The sequence below is a fragment of the Chelonoidis abingdonii genome, chromosome 2, assembly GCF_003597395.2.
Source record: "Chelonoidis abingdonii isolate Lonesome George chromosome 2, CheloAbing_2.0, whole genome shotgun sequence".
NCBI classification, from domain to species: domain Eukaryota; kingdom Metazoa; phylum Chordata; order Testudines; family Testudinidae; genus Chelonoidis; species Chelonoidis abingdonii.
Window position 1 is genome coordinate 302,644,745 of NC_133770.1, and position 12,935 is coordinate 302,657,679.

General features: G+C 53.4%; 1 protein-coding gene across 1 annotated transcript in view; it reads left to right on the forward strand.

Annotated features, from left to right (window-relative positions):
• Positions 1-12,935, forward strand: part of LOC116822795 (microtubule-actin cross-linking factor 1, isoforms 6/7-like) — a 143,143-nt gene that overhangs the window by 99,343 nt on the left and 30,865 nt on the right. Inside the window, 3 exon segments of the mRNA XM_075063409.1 lie at positions 2,840-3,009; positions 10,267-10,426; positions 12,216-12,413. Of these exon segments, the coding sequence (XP_074919510.1) occupies positions 2,840-3,009; positions 10,267-10,426; positions 12,216-12,413 (528 nt within the window).

The following is a 12,935-nucleotide window of genomic DNA, read 5'->3' on the forward strand; positions in this document are numbered from 1 at the left end:
TCCTGCGCCTGCAGCCACAGAGTTCTTGGCTGCCGGCAGGTGTGGGGCCGCAGCTTCTCTCCCCTGCTGGGCACTAGGCGGACACACATAAATGCTCTGGCAGGAGCCATGGTGCCCGTGGGCAACGCCTTGGGAACTACTGCCCCAGGGGAACCCAGCTACTGCAGAAGTCCTTCTCTCTCCCAGGGTGGAGCGGCAAGCTCCTCTGCCCCTGAGACTGCTCGCTGCAGTCCTCAGGGGGACCCCGTTACTCCAACAGTCCTCCTCGCTGGTCACACACTCCCAGAGTTTAACTGCCCCCTGAAACCGTCCCTCTCTGAGCCTTCAGCACACCTCGTCCTTATTATCCCCGCTTTGTTTTACGGCTCCCCAGTCACTTACTGCAAGCAGCGCCATTCACGGGGTGCAGTACATCCCACCGCTGCCACCAGTTGTCACTGAGTCCCCGGGCGAAGCTCTGGAACTGCTCCCCACCAGGCCAGTCAGGACTTTGGGGAGCCTCCTCTCCCTTGGAGCAGACTTGTTCAGGGCAAGAAGCTCACACGTCTTCACCTCCTGGGTCTCTCCTTGGAGCATTCAGCATCCTCTGTCCCTGCATGCGCTTCCCACAGCGAGTCCGCCCAGGCGGGGTCTTGGGGAAGCCACAGGGTCCTGCACCCCCACTTTGCAGTCAGACGTGACTCTCAGCCAGCCAGTAACACAGAGGTTTATTCGATGACAGGAACAGGGTCTAAAACAGAGCTTCTAGGTACAGAGAACGGGACCCCTTGGCCGGGTCCATTCTGGGGGGCAGCGAGCCAGACCCCCACGGCTGCCCTCACTTCCCGTCCCCAGTCAGCCCCAAACTGAACCCCCCTCCAGCCCCTCCTTTCTGGCCTTTGTCTCTTTCCCGGGCCAGGAGGTCACCTGATCTCTTTGTTCACCTTTAGCTATTCCCTTGCCTGGGGGAAGGGCCCCGGCCATTTGTTACCAGGATACAGAGTGGTGGCCATTTATTCATGCTGGAGACTTAAGAAATGCATAGGGGAAACTGAGGCACCCACACAGTATTCAGAGGAAACATTAAGAGCAGTCCCACTTCATCACATTGAGGCCCCTGTGTGTGAGGTCAGGGACTGCCTGGGGAAGGGGGTGCCCAGATTTGTACTGGCCAGCATGTCCCTGTCTCTGTGTGACATGCTGGTACGGCTCCCTTTGGCCAGCTGCACTCCCAGCAGGGGCAGCTCCAGGCACCAGCGCTCCAAGCGCATGCCTGGGGCGGCAAGTTGCGGGGGCACTCTGCCAGTTGCCACCAGGGTGGCAGGCAGGGTGCCTTTGTCGACTTGCCTGCGGAGGGTCTGCTGGTCCCGCAGCTTCAGCGGACCTCCTGCAGGCACGCCTGCGGGAGGTCTGCCAAAGCCGCGGGACCAGCGGACCCTCCGTGCTTGGGACGGCAAAATGTCTAGAGCCGCCCCTGACTCCCAGGCCCCACTCAGCCTGTCAAGATATTTTTCCCACTTTGAACTTTAGCGTCCAAAAAGTGGGGACCTGCGTGTACCCTTCTAAGCTTAATTCCTAGCTTAGATCTGATAGCGCTGCCACCAACCAGAAATTCCAGTGTCTGGTACACTCCCTGTCCCCCCCCAAACCTTCCCTGGGGGACCCAGGACCCAAACCCCTTGGGTCTTAAAACAAGGAGAAATAAATCATTCCCCTCCTTCCCCCTTCCAGACTTCCCCTCCCTGGGTTACCCTGAGAGGCTACACTGATCTGAACTCCTGGATCTTAAAACAGAGAGGAATTAACCTTCCCCCCACCTCCTTTCCCCACACCAATCCCCTGGTGAGTTTAGACCCAATCCCCTTGGGTCTTAAACAAGGAAAAAAATCAATCAGGTTCTTAAAAAAGAAAGCTTTTAATTAAAGAAAGAAAAAGTAAAAATTATCTCTGTAAAACCAGGATGGAAAATGTTTACAGGGTCTTCAGCTTATATAGACTAGAGGGATTGCCTCCCCCTTAGCCTAAGATACAAGTTACAGCAAACAGAGGTAAAAATTCTTCCAGCAGAATACACATTTGCAAGATAAGAAAACAAACATAAGACTAATCCGCCTTTTCTAGCTAATACTTACTATTGTGAACATGAGAGGCTGTTTCAGGAAGATTGGAGAAAGACCTGGTTGCACGTCTGGCCCCTTAGCCCCAAGAGTGAACAACCAACAAACAAAACAGCACAAACAAAGACTTCCCTCCACCGAGATTTGAAAGTGTCTTGTCCCCCCATTGGTCCTCTGGTCAGGTGTCAGCCAGGTTCACTGAGCTTCTTAACCCTTTACAGGTTAAAGAGACATTAACCCTTAACTATCTGTTTATGACACAGCCCAAGGAGGCTTGGGGTGAGGGGCTGGGCATGCTGGGGGGTGCTTGCGGGAGCTGGTGGGGGGTAGGAGATAGGGGACAGAGTCTAGGGAGGAGTTGCCATGGGGAAGCTTCTCCACACTGAGAATGGAGTTGCGTAGCCTCCTCCTCTCCACAAAGGGGCCTACAGGGCTTCCCCCGGTGCTCCGACTTTCAAGGCTGGCTCGGCCCAGTGGGTCCCAGCCCAGGCAGAACTGGGGCATTTCTCCAGGAGCCCTCTCCCCACCAGGGACTGCCCACCTTGGCAAGGACTTCTGGGGTGCAGGAGACTCCCCTGGGCCGATCCACCGGCTCCCCAGCTCCATCCACACAGCCTCTGCCCATCTCCCCTGGGCTGACCCGCCTGCTCCCCTGACCCATCTCCCTGGGGCTGACCCACCAGGACTAGTCTCCAGGCCCTGGCCGTTTCTCCTGGACTAACCCGCCCTCTCCGGTGCTGCAGGAGTTCCAGAAGCTGCTGCGCTCCAAGCGTCCCGTGTATGAGGCCACGCTGCGCAGCGGGCGCTTGCTGCGGGAGAGGGCCCAGCTGACCGAGGACGTGCAGCTGCTGGAGGAGCTGCTGGCGGAGCTGAAGGAGCGCTGGGATGACATGGGTGGCCGGGCTGTGGAGAGGTGAGGCTGGTGTTCTGCTCTAGTCCTGCTGGCACTGGTCTCTGCTGGGCCAGGACCCAGGGGTGCTGGGTCCCTGTGCAGGGCCTGAGATCCTGCCACCCCCCACCCTGCTGGTGCTTGTGCCCCCATCTTCTCCTCCCTCCTCCCCCCTCCTGCCCTTGGGATATATTGGATGAATGTCAAGGGTCAAAAGGGTTAAAGTTGTAAACCTTCCCGTGTGCAGCATGAGGCCAGTGATGCAGGTTTAGGGCTCTGCTCTGCAGTGACCGGGGGGTCTCGGCTCCTTGGCAGACACCCCAGAGGGGAAGTTCATCGAGCACAGGAACTGAAAAGTAGCCTTTACCTTTGTGCAGAACAAACGGACTCAAACCCTGCAAGTCACCCTCGAACTAGCAGAGCCATTTATTCCCAGAATAACTTTGCTGTGCTGCCCAGGGGAGGGTAATTCACGCTGTCCTGGTGCGCCTGTCTCCAGCCAGACTGGCACAAGCTGCAGGCAAGGGAGACTAGAAAGGGGGGGATCCGGCTTTTGTTGATGTCTGTGGAACACGGTCCGGCTGGTCAGTCGTGGGTGGACCACAGAGCCTGGTGTTTGGACCCTGGTTCCCACTCCAGTCAGAAAGGTCATTTGGTGGTCTTTTCACAGCTGGCCTTTCAGAGCCCTGGTGCCTCCGGGCCTGACGGTTCAGAGCCTGGCACCTCTGGGCTTCACAGTTCAGAGCCCTGGCACCTCTGGGCCTGGCCGTTCAGAGCCTGTCACCTCAGGGCCTGACTGTTCACAGCTCCGGCGCCTCCGGGCCTGGCAGTTCAGAGCCCTGGCTCCTCTCTCCTTACAAATGAAGCAAGGTCTGAGACTCCGCTATGCTGCCCAGAAGCCGTGCAAATCTCCAAACTCAGGTGCAGTATTTACCATCCCCTTCAAGTACATCTCCAGGGGTGAGGTGCCCTGGTCTTTACGGCCCGTTTAAGAGTGTGGGCCCTGGCATTGGACCAGATGACGTCAGAAGCCAGAGCTCACATCTCAGCCCGGTTGGCTTGGAGGAATGAAGGAGGGAGTAGGGCCTGCGTACAGCACAGGGGTTCTCAAACTTCTTCTTTAGGAGGCCTTGCCCAGGGCCGGCTTTAGGTCGATTCCCCCAAATCGGGCCCAGCACCTAAGAGGGCCCCGTGCCCTAAAGAAGAGCACCTGACTTTTTAATTTTTACTCACCCGGCAGCGGTCCGGGTCTGCGGCAGCACTTCGGCAGCGGGTCCTTCACTCGCTCCGGGTCTTCGGCGGCACTTCGGCGGCGGGTCCTTCACTCGCTCCGGGTCTTCGGCGGCACTTCGGCAGCGGGTTCTTCACTCGCTCTGGGTCTTCGGCGGCACTTCGGCGGCGGGTCCTTCACTCGCTCTGGGTCTTCGGCGGCACTTCGGCGGCGGGTCCTTCACTCGCTCTGGGTCTTCGGCGGCACTTCGGTGGCGAGTCCTTCAGTGTCGCCGAAGACCTGGACCGCCGCCGGGTATTCGAATCAGGCCCCACACTTTCTAAAGCCTGCCCTGGCCCCACCAACATGCTCTAAGATGTCTGTGGGCCACCTGTGCCACAACAACTGTTTTTCAGTACATTAAAAGCCAGGACCGGTGTTGGGGGGTATCAAGCAGGACCATTGCCCAGGGCCCCACACCACAGGGGGCCCCACAAAACTAAGTTTCTTGGGCTTCAGCTTCAGCCCCAGGCAGCAGGGTTCAGGCTTCAGCTTTCTGCCTTGGGCCCCAGTGAGTCTAACATCTGCTCTGCTCTCCGATTTATTTTGGCGGGGCCCTTGAAACTGGCTCATGGCCCCCCAAGGGGCCCCAGAGCCCTGGTTGAGAGCCACTGGTACCGCATACGTTAGAACCTGAACTCTGGAGCCGTGTGCTCCCGCTGAAGAACATGTGCTCAGCAGGGTAACCTGCCCTGATTCTTGTTAAAGGCCAGAGAGAGGAATACCATCTTGGGAATGAAAATGACCACTTCTTCTTCCCTTACCGCTGTGATGAGGCGGAGACCTTTCCACTTGACTTGTCTGAGCATTGGTTGCACTGGAGATGCTGCAGTTTCTTTGGTTCCATTGACTCTTCTTTGTCCTGTGAGCCTGGACAAGAGGAGAGGCTGTCCACAGGGTTGGGCAGCCCCTGGGTTCTGAACTGTTGATGGCACATGGACGTGGTTCTGTGTAAATGATACATTGCCGTTCAGAATAGCCAAGTGTGCTGAGCTGAGAAATGCTGTTCAAGTGAAAAGGTGACCTGAAAAATTGCAAGTACCTGGAGGATGAAGGGGTGATCACTAGCAGCCAGCTGGGATTTACCAAGAACAAACCAGCTTGATTTCCTTCTTTGATAGGGTAAACTGGTTTGGTGGATAGGGGGCATGTGGTGGATGTAATAGATCTGGACTTCAGCCAGGCTCTTGACACAGTCCCACGTGTCCTTCTGATAAGTCAGCTGGAGAAATGTGGCTTGGCAGAACTACCATTAAGTGGCTACAGAACCGCAAAGAAAGAGTAACTATTAATGGAATGATGTCAGATTGGACGGAGGGCTCAAGTGGAGTTCCACAGGGATCTGTTCTGGGTCCAGTGTTGTTTAGCATCTTTATTAATTACCTGGATGTAGGAATAGAGACCATATTGATCTAGCTTGAAGATGACAAATTGCTGGGGAGCGAGGGGAGAAGGGTTGCCAAGCCTTTGGCAGATAGAGCTGAATTTCAGATGGATCTTGATAAACTTGAGAATGGGGTTATAGACAACAAAATAAAATTCAGCAAAGAGCATTGGAAAGTGCTCCACTTAGGGAAGAAAAACCAAATCACAACTACGGACTGAGGTGTGTGTGATGGGTTCGGTCACAGAGACCCCCTTGAGACTGTCACCTGACGTTTTGGAATGACCCCGAGCCCATTTTCCCTGCCAGTTTGGAACTCCAGAAATCTGCCTGGTTGAGCCAGACACGCTAGCCTGCTGCAACACAGACCCAGGTCTGAACCACACCCCCAAAGCTGCAGACTTTAACTGAAAACTGCTCAGCAGGTGACCTCTCTCCAGCACCCAGACACCCAGCTCCCAATGGGATCCAAACCCCAGATAAATCCGTTTTACTCTGTATACAGCTTATACAGGGTAAACTCATAAACTGTCCACCCTCTATAACACTGACAGAGAGATACACACAGCTGTTTGCTCCCCCGGGTATTGATCACTTACTCTGGGTTAATTAATATACAAAGGTGATTTTATTAAGTATAAAAAGTAGGATTTAAGTGGTTCTAAGTAATAACAGACAGAACAAAGTAAGTTACCAAGCAAAATACAACAAAACACACAAGTCTAAGCTGAACACATTAAGAAACTGTTTACAGGTAAATCTCACCCTGCGAGATGGTCCAATAAGCTTCTTTCACAGACTAGACTCGTCTAATCTGGCCATCCTGCCCTGGTTACAGCCCTTGCTCCAGTTCAGGTTGTACAGGGGATTTCTCATGACTGCAGCCCCTTTGTTCTGTTGCACCCCCTTTTATGCTTTGGCACAAGGCGGGAATCTTTTATCTCTCTGGGTCCCCACCCCACCCCCTTCTGAATGGAAAAGCACCAGCTTCAGATGGATTCCAGTAGCAGGTGACATGGTCACATGTCCTGTGAGACCCCAGCCTCCTTTCTTTCCAGCCTGACTCACAGGGAACACAGGAAGGCTTGCAAGTAAACAGAGCCATTTAAACTAATTGTCCTAGTCATGAGAGCCATCAAGATTCTAAACCACCATTTAATGGCCCACACTTTGCATAATTACAATAGGACCTCAGAGTTAACTTCATATTTCTAGTTTTAGATAGAAGGATGATACGTACATACAAATAGGATGAACACACTCAGTAGATTTCCAGGTGTACTTAGATTTCCAGAAGCCTTTGACAAGGTCCCTCACCAAAGGCTCTTATGTAAATGAAGTTCGTCATGGGGATAAAAGGAAGGTCCTTTCATGGACTGAGAACTGGTTAAAAAGACAGGAACAAAGGTTAGGAATAAATGGTAAATCTCAGAATGGAGAGGGGTAACTAGTGGGTGTTCCCCAAGGGTCAGTCCTAGGACCAAGCCTATTCAATTTATTCATAAATGATTTTGAAAAAGGGGTGAGGAGTGAGTGACAAAGTTTGCAGATGATACTAACTGCTCAAGATAGTTAGAGATCAAAGCAGACTGTGACGAACTTCAAAAAGATCTCACAAAACTAAGTGATTGGGGAACAAAATGCAAATGAAATTTAATGTGAGAAATGTTAAAGTAATGCACATTGGAAAAATACCCCCCCACATACATACAATATGATGGGGGCTAATTTAGCTACAACGAGTCAGGAAAAGGATCTTGGCGTCATCGTGGATAGTTCTCCGAAGATGTCCATGCAGTGCGCAGAGGCGGTCAAAAAAGCAAACAGGGATGTTAGGGAAATCTTTAAAAAGGGATAGAGAATAAGACTGAGAATCTTATTGTCCTTATATAAATCCATGGTATGCCCCACATCGCGAATACTGTGACAGATGTGGTCTCCTCACCTCGAAAGAAGCTATAACTGGCACTAGAAAGGTTCAGAAAAGGGCAACTAAAATGATTGGGGTTTGGAGAGGGTCCCATACGAGAAAGACTAAGAGGCTAGGACTCTTCAGCCTGGAAAGAGGAGGACTAAGGGGGATATGATAGAGGTATATAAAATCATGAGTGATGTGGAGAAAATGGATAAGGAAAAGTTTATTACTATCCCATAATACAAGAACTAGGGTCACCAATTGAAATTAAATGGTAGCAGGTTTAAAACAAATACAAGGAAGTTCTTCTTCACACAGCACATAGTCAACTTGTGGAACCTCTTACCTGAGGAGGTTGTGAAGGCTAGGGCTATAACAGCATTTAAAAGGGAACTGGATAAATTCATGGAGGTTAAGTTCATTAATGGCTATTAGCCAGGAAGGGTAGAGAATGGTGTCCCTAGCCTCTGTTCATCAGATGATGGAGATGGATGGCAGAAGAGAAATCACTTGATCATTGCCTGCTAAGTTCACTCCCTCTGGAGCCTTGCATTGGCCACTGTTGGTAGACAGGATACTGGGCTGGATGACCTTTGGTCTGACCCAGTATGGCTTGTTCTTATGTTCTTATGTAGATAATAAGCTCTGTAAGATACCTACAGAAACCTAAGCATATTCCAGTTACATTATGATCACACTCCAAGCCTATTTCCATAAGCATATGGGAGTGCAACATCACAGGGGGAGAACTGGCTTGGCAGCAGCACAGCTGAGGAGGATCTGGGAGTTATGGTGGATCAGAACCTCAACATGAGTCAGCAATGCGAGGCTGTTAACAAAAAAAGCAGATGCTATTTCAGGTTGCATTAACAGAGTCACAGCATGCAGTCCCAGGAGGTGATAGTGCCACTCTACTCAGTGCTGGTTAGGCCTCAGCTGGAGAACAGTGTCCAGTTTTGGTCACCAATCTATAGAAATGAAGTAGAAACTGGAAAGGATCCAGAGGCGAGTGACAAAGATGATCAGAGGGCTGGAACACAAGCCATAGAAGCAAAGGCTGAAGGACCTGGGTATGTCTAGTTTGGAAAAGAGATTGGGGAGCATGATCGGGGTCTTTAGATACTTGAAAGGCTGCCATCAAAATGGAGAAAAGTTGTTGTCTCTGGCCCCAGAGGGCAGGACAAGAGGCAATGGGGTCAAACTCCAGCAGAGCAGATATAGATTAAATCTCAGGAAAAACTTCTTACCTGTAAGAACAGTTGGACAATGGGACAGAGCAGGGGCCTGGGGAGGTTGTGGCAGCTCCTTCACTAGAGGTTTTTGAAGGAGGCTGGAGCCGTCTGTCTGGGATGGTTTAGACACAACCAATCCTGCATCGTGGCGAGCGTTAGACTTGATGATCCTTGCGGGCCCTTCTCACCCTGTGGGTCTATGTTTCCATGAACCTAGTGTTAACTTAGGTAGCGCTGCGTGGGCTCAGAGAAACGAGGTTTGCCTGTGGGGCCAGCTCAGGAGTAGCTGTGACACTCAGCGCATTGGCACAGCTCGTTAGGTAGATTTCTGCTTTCACATCTAAATGGCACCTCGGCAAATTTATACAAATGCCCCCCTTTGACTCTTACCTTCTCCCTTCCCTGGGTCATGCACACAGTGTAGTGGCAGGGCCCCCACTCCACCCACTCACCCACACATGCTGCAGGGGCGGGGCCCACATTACACACACGCGCACTGCAGGAGCTGGGCCCCCACTCCACACACACACTGCGGGGACAGGGCCCACATTACACACACACGCTGCAGGGGCGGGGCTATTACACACACACACACACACACACAGCTGGGGCAGGGCCCCCAATCCACACATACACTGCAGGGGCAGGGCCCCTATTTGAAACACACACACATTGCTGGGTCAAGGACCTCAATACACACAAATACATACACATACTGCAGGGGCGGGGCCCACATTACACACACACACACACACATTGCAGGGTGAGGCCCACATGACACACACACACATGCTGCAGGGGCAGGGCCCACGTTACACACACACACACTGCAGGAGCAGGGTCCACATTACACACACACACAGTCTGCAGGGGCAGGGTGTGATGATGCGGTTCTGGCGGGACCCAACTGAGAGTGGCAATTCAAGACCAATTGCTCAAACAGGGCAGTCACAGCCCAAGGCTGGGGTTTTTCCACCTCTACGGCAAACCAAACCAGTCAGACAACAGACTTCGGTGTCACCCCTCTGGCTAACCACAAGTCACACAAGCAATTTCCTTAGACACTCCAGTCTCCCAGTATCACCACCAGTGTCACCCGTCCTGACTGCAGGGGCAGGGTCCACATTACACACACACACATACTGCGGGGGCAGGGCCCCCAATCCCCCCCCCACACACACACAGTGCAGGGGAAGGCCCATGTTACACACACACGCACACGCTGCAGGGGCGGGGCCCACATGACACACACACACAGCAGAGGTGGGGCCCACATGACACATACACACACACAGCAGGGGCGGGGCCCACATCTCTCTCTCTCACACACACACACACACACACACACACACTGCAGGGGCATGGCCCCCACTTTTCACACTCCTGGCTGGGGTATGAACCTTCCCCGGGCAGCATGACCATCTCCCTGCCACAGGCCTGCGCATGGCGTGGTCGCTGCCCATCACCTGTTCCCTTTCAGGCAGCACAAGCTGGAGGAGAGCCTGCTATTCTCGGGCAAGTTCACGGACGCTCTGCAAGCCCTGCTGGACTGGCTGTACCGGGCCGAGCCACAGCTGTGTGAGGAGGTGCCGGTTTCAGGAGATCGCGACCTGGTCAGCGACCTCATGGACAAGCACAAGGTCTGCATTCCTCTAGTGCCACTGTGACAGGTTGGATCACAGAGACCCCCTTGGGGCTGCCAACTCATATGCCAAGACTACTGCCCCTGCTCTCCCTGCCGGCCTGGGACTCCAGATCCCTGCCTGGTTGGGCCAAACACGCTTGCCAGCCACAAACACGGACCCAGGTCTGAACACGTCCCACAAACTGCAGGCTTAACTGAAAGCAACTAACAGAAGTGTTCCTGCCTCTAACGCTCAGTGGCCGAGCTGCCAGTGGAGTCCAAACCCCAAATAAATCTGTTTTGCCCTGGATAAAGCTTATGCGGGGTAAACTCACAAATTGTTCACCCCCTATAACACTGATAGAGATGCACAGCTGTTTGCCCCCCTCCCCGGGTATTAATACAGACTCTGGGATAATAAGTAAAAAGTGATTTTATTAAATACAAAGTGGTTTAAGTGGATTTAAGTGGTTCCAAGTAGTAACAGGCAGAACAAAGTGAATTACCAAGCAAAATAAAACAAAACCCACAAGTCTATGCCTAATTCAGTAAGAAGCTGAATACAGGTAAATTTCACCCTCAGAGATGTTCCAATAAGCCTGTTTTACAGACTAGCCTCCTTCTAGGCTGGGTCCAGCAATCACTCCCACCCCTGTGGTTAGTATCTTTTGTTCCAGTTTCTTTCAGGCACCTCTTGGAGGTGGAGAGACTATGGCCATGGCTACACTGGCATTTTACAGCGCTGAAAGTTTCGTGCTGAGAGGTGTGAAAAAAACACACCCTTGAGCGCTGCAAGATACAGCACTGTAAAGCCTCAGTGTAAGCCTCCCAGCGCTGCAAGCTACCCCTGTAGAGGATGTGGAGTACTTGCAGCGCTGGGAGAGCTCTCTCCCAGCGCTGGCGCTGCAACCACACGCAGCAGCGCTTTGACATTTCAAATGTAGCCATACCCTATCTCTTATGCCAGCTGAAGACAAAATGGAGGGGTCTCTCAGGGGTCCCCTCCAGCCCCCTGTGTAGAATCCCAGCTCCAAGATGAAGTTTTGGAGTCACATGGGCAAGTCACATGTCCACGCATGACTCAGAACTTACAGGTAGCAGCCACGGTTCACATGCTACCTTGAACGTCCTCGGGTAGGTTCCTTACGTGGAATGGAGCCTTCCAAGATCCATTGTCTGTTAAGTGTTTCTTAATTGGGCACTTAACTTGCGACTTCCTTTCTGAGGAAGCTGCCCAAATGCTTTACTGAGGCTACTTAAAATCATAACTTTGAGTACAACAATGACACATAGATACAAATAGGATGACTAGATTCAGTAGCTCATGACCTTTACAGAGATATGTTACACAGCATATGTAGCGTAAAACAATCCAGTTATGTCATATTTATATTCATAAGTATATTTCCATAAAGCCTTATGGGGGGCACTGTCACAGCTGTGTCCCCCGATTCTGCCTGCCCCTGTCCCACACTCTCCAGGATGCACAATCCCCACCCGGGATGCAAGACTGATGCATGCTGGGGCGGAAGCTCGTCCAGAAATGCCGACGCTCTGTTTCCCTGGCACCTTCCAGCCGCAACAGTCCCCAGGAGGCATCTCTCTCGCGTGGCAGCCTGGGCTCCCAGCTGGGCACGGCCGTCCAGGCAAAGAGAGTGCCCAGTGAGAGTCACACTCAGTTCCATGCCTGGGGCCCTGGGGACAAGCAGAGCTGGGGGACAAGGGCTCCCTGCAGCTGCTGTGACACGGACCTTGCACAGTCCCACCCCAGCTGGACCCCCGCCCACACCTGCTCTCTCCCGCAGGCTTTCCAGAAGGAGCTGGGCAAGCGAGCCAGCTGCATTAAGATGCTGAAGCGCTCGGTAAGGGACCTGACTCGGGGCAGCAGCAGCGTCGACTCCCAGTGGCTGCAGAAGCAAATGGAGGAGCTGAGCGGCCGCTGGGACCTGATCTGCAAACTGTCCATCTCCAAGCAGGGCCGGCTGGAGGCTTCGTTACAGCAGGTGAGAGGAGGGAGAGATGGAGGGCAGGGGGTCCAGACTAGCCGGGGAGTCCAGGGGGCCATGGCCGGGGGCCCAGACTAGGCAGGGAGGGCAGGGGGCCGTGGCAGGGGGTCCAGACTAGCTGGGGCAGGCAGGGGGCCGTGGCTGTGGCCTGGGGCCCAGACTAGGCAGGGAGAGCAGGGGGCCGTGGCCGTGGCCTGGGGCCCAGACTAGGCAGGGAGGGCAGGGGGCCGTGGCTGTGGCCTGGGGTCCAGACTAGCTGGGGAGGCAAGGGGCCGTGGCCGGGGTCCCAGAGTAGGCAGGGAGTCCAGGGGGCCAGGGGCCCAGACTAGCAGGCAGGGCAGGGGGCCATGGCCGGGGGCCCATGTGACGATGAGATTCTGGCGGGACCCAACTGAAGTGCCAATTCAGGACCAGTTGCTCAAACAGGGCAGTCACAGCCCAAGGCTGGGGTTTTTCCACCTCTAAGGCAAACCAAACCAGCCAGACAAAAATGACTTCGGTTTCACCCCACTGGCTAAC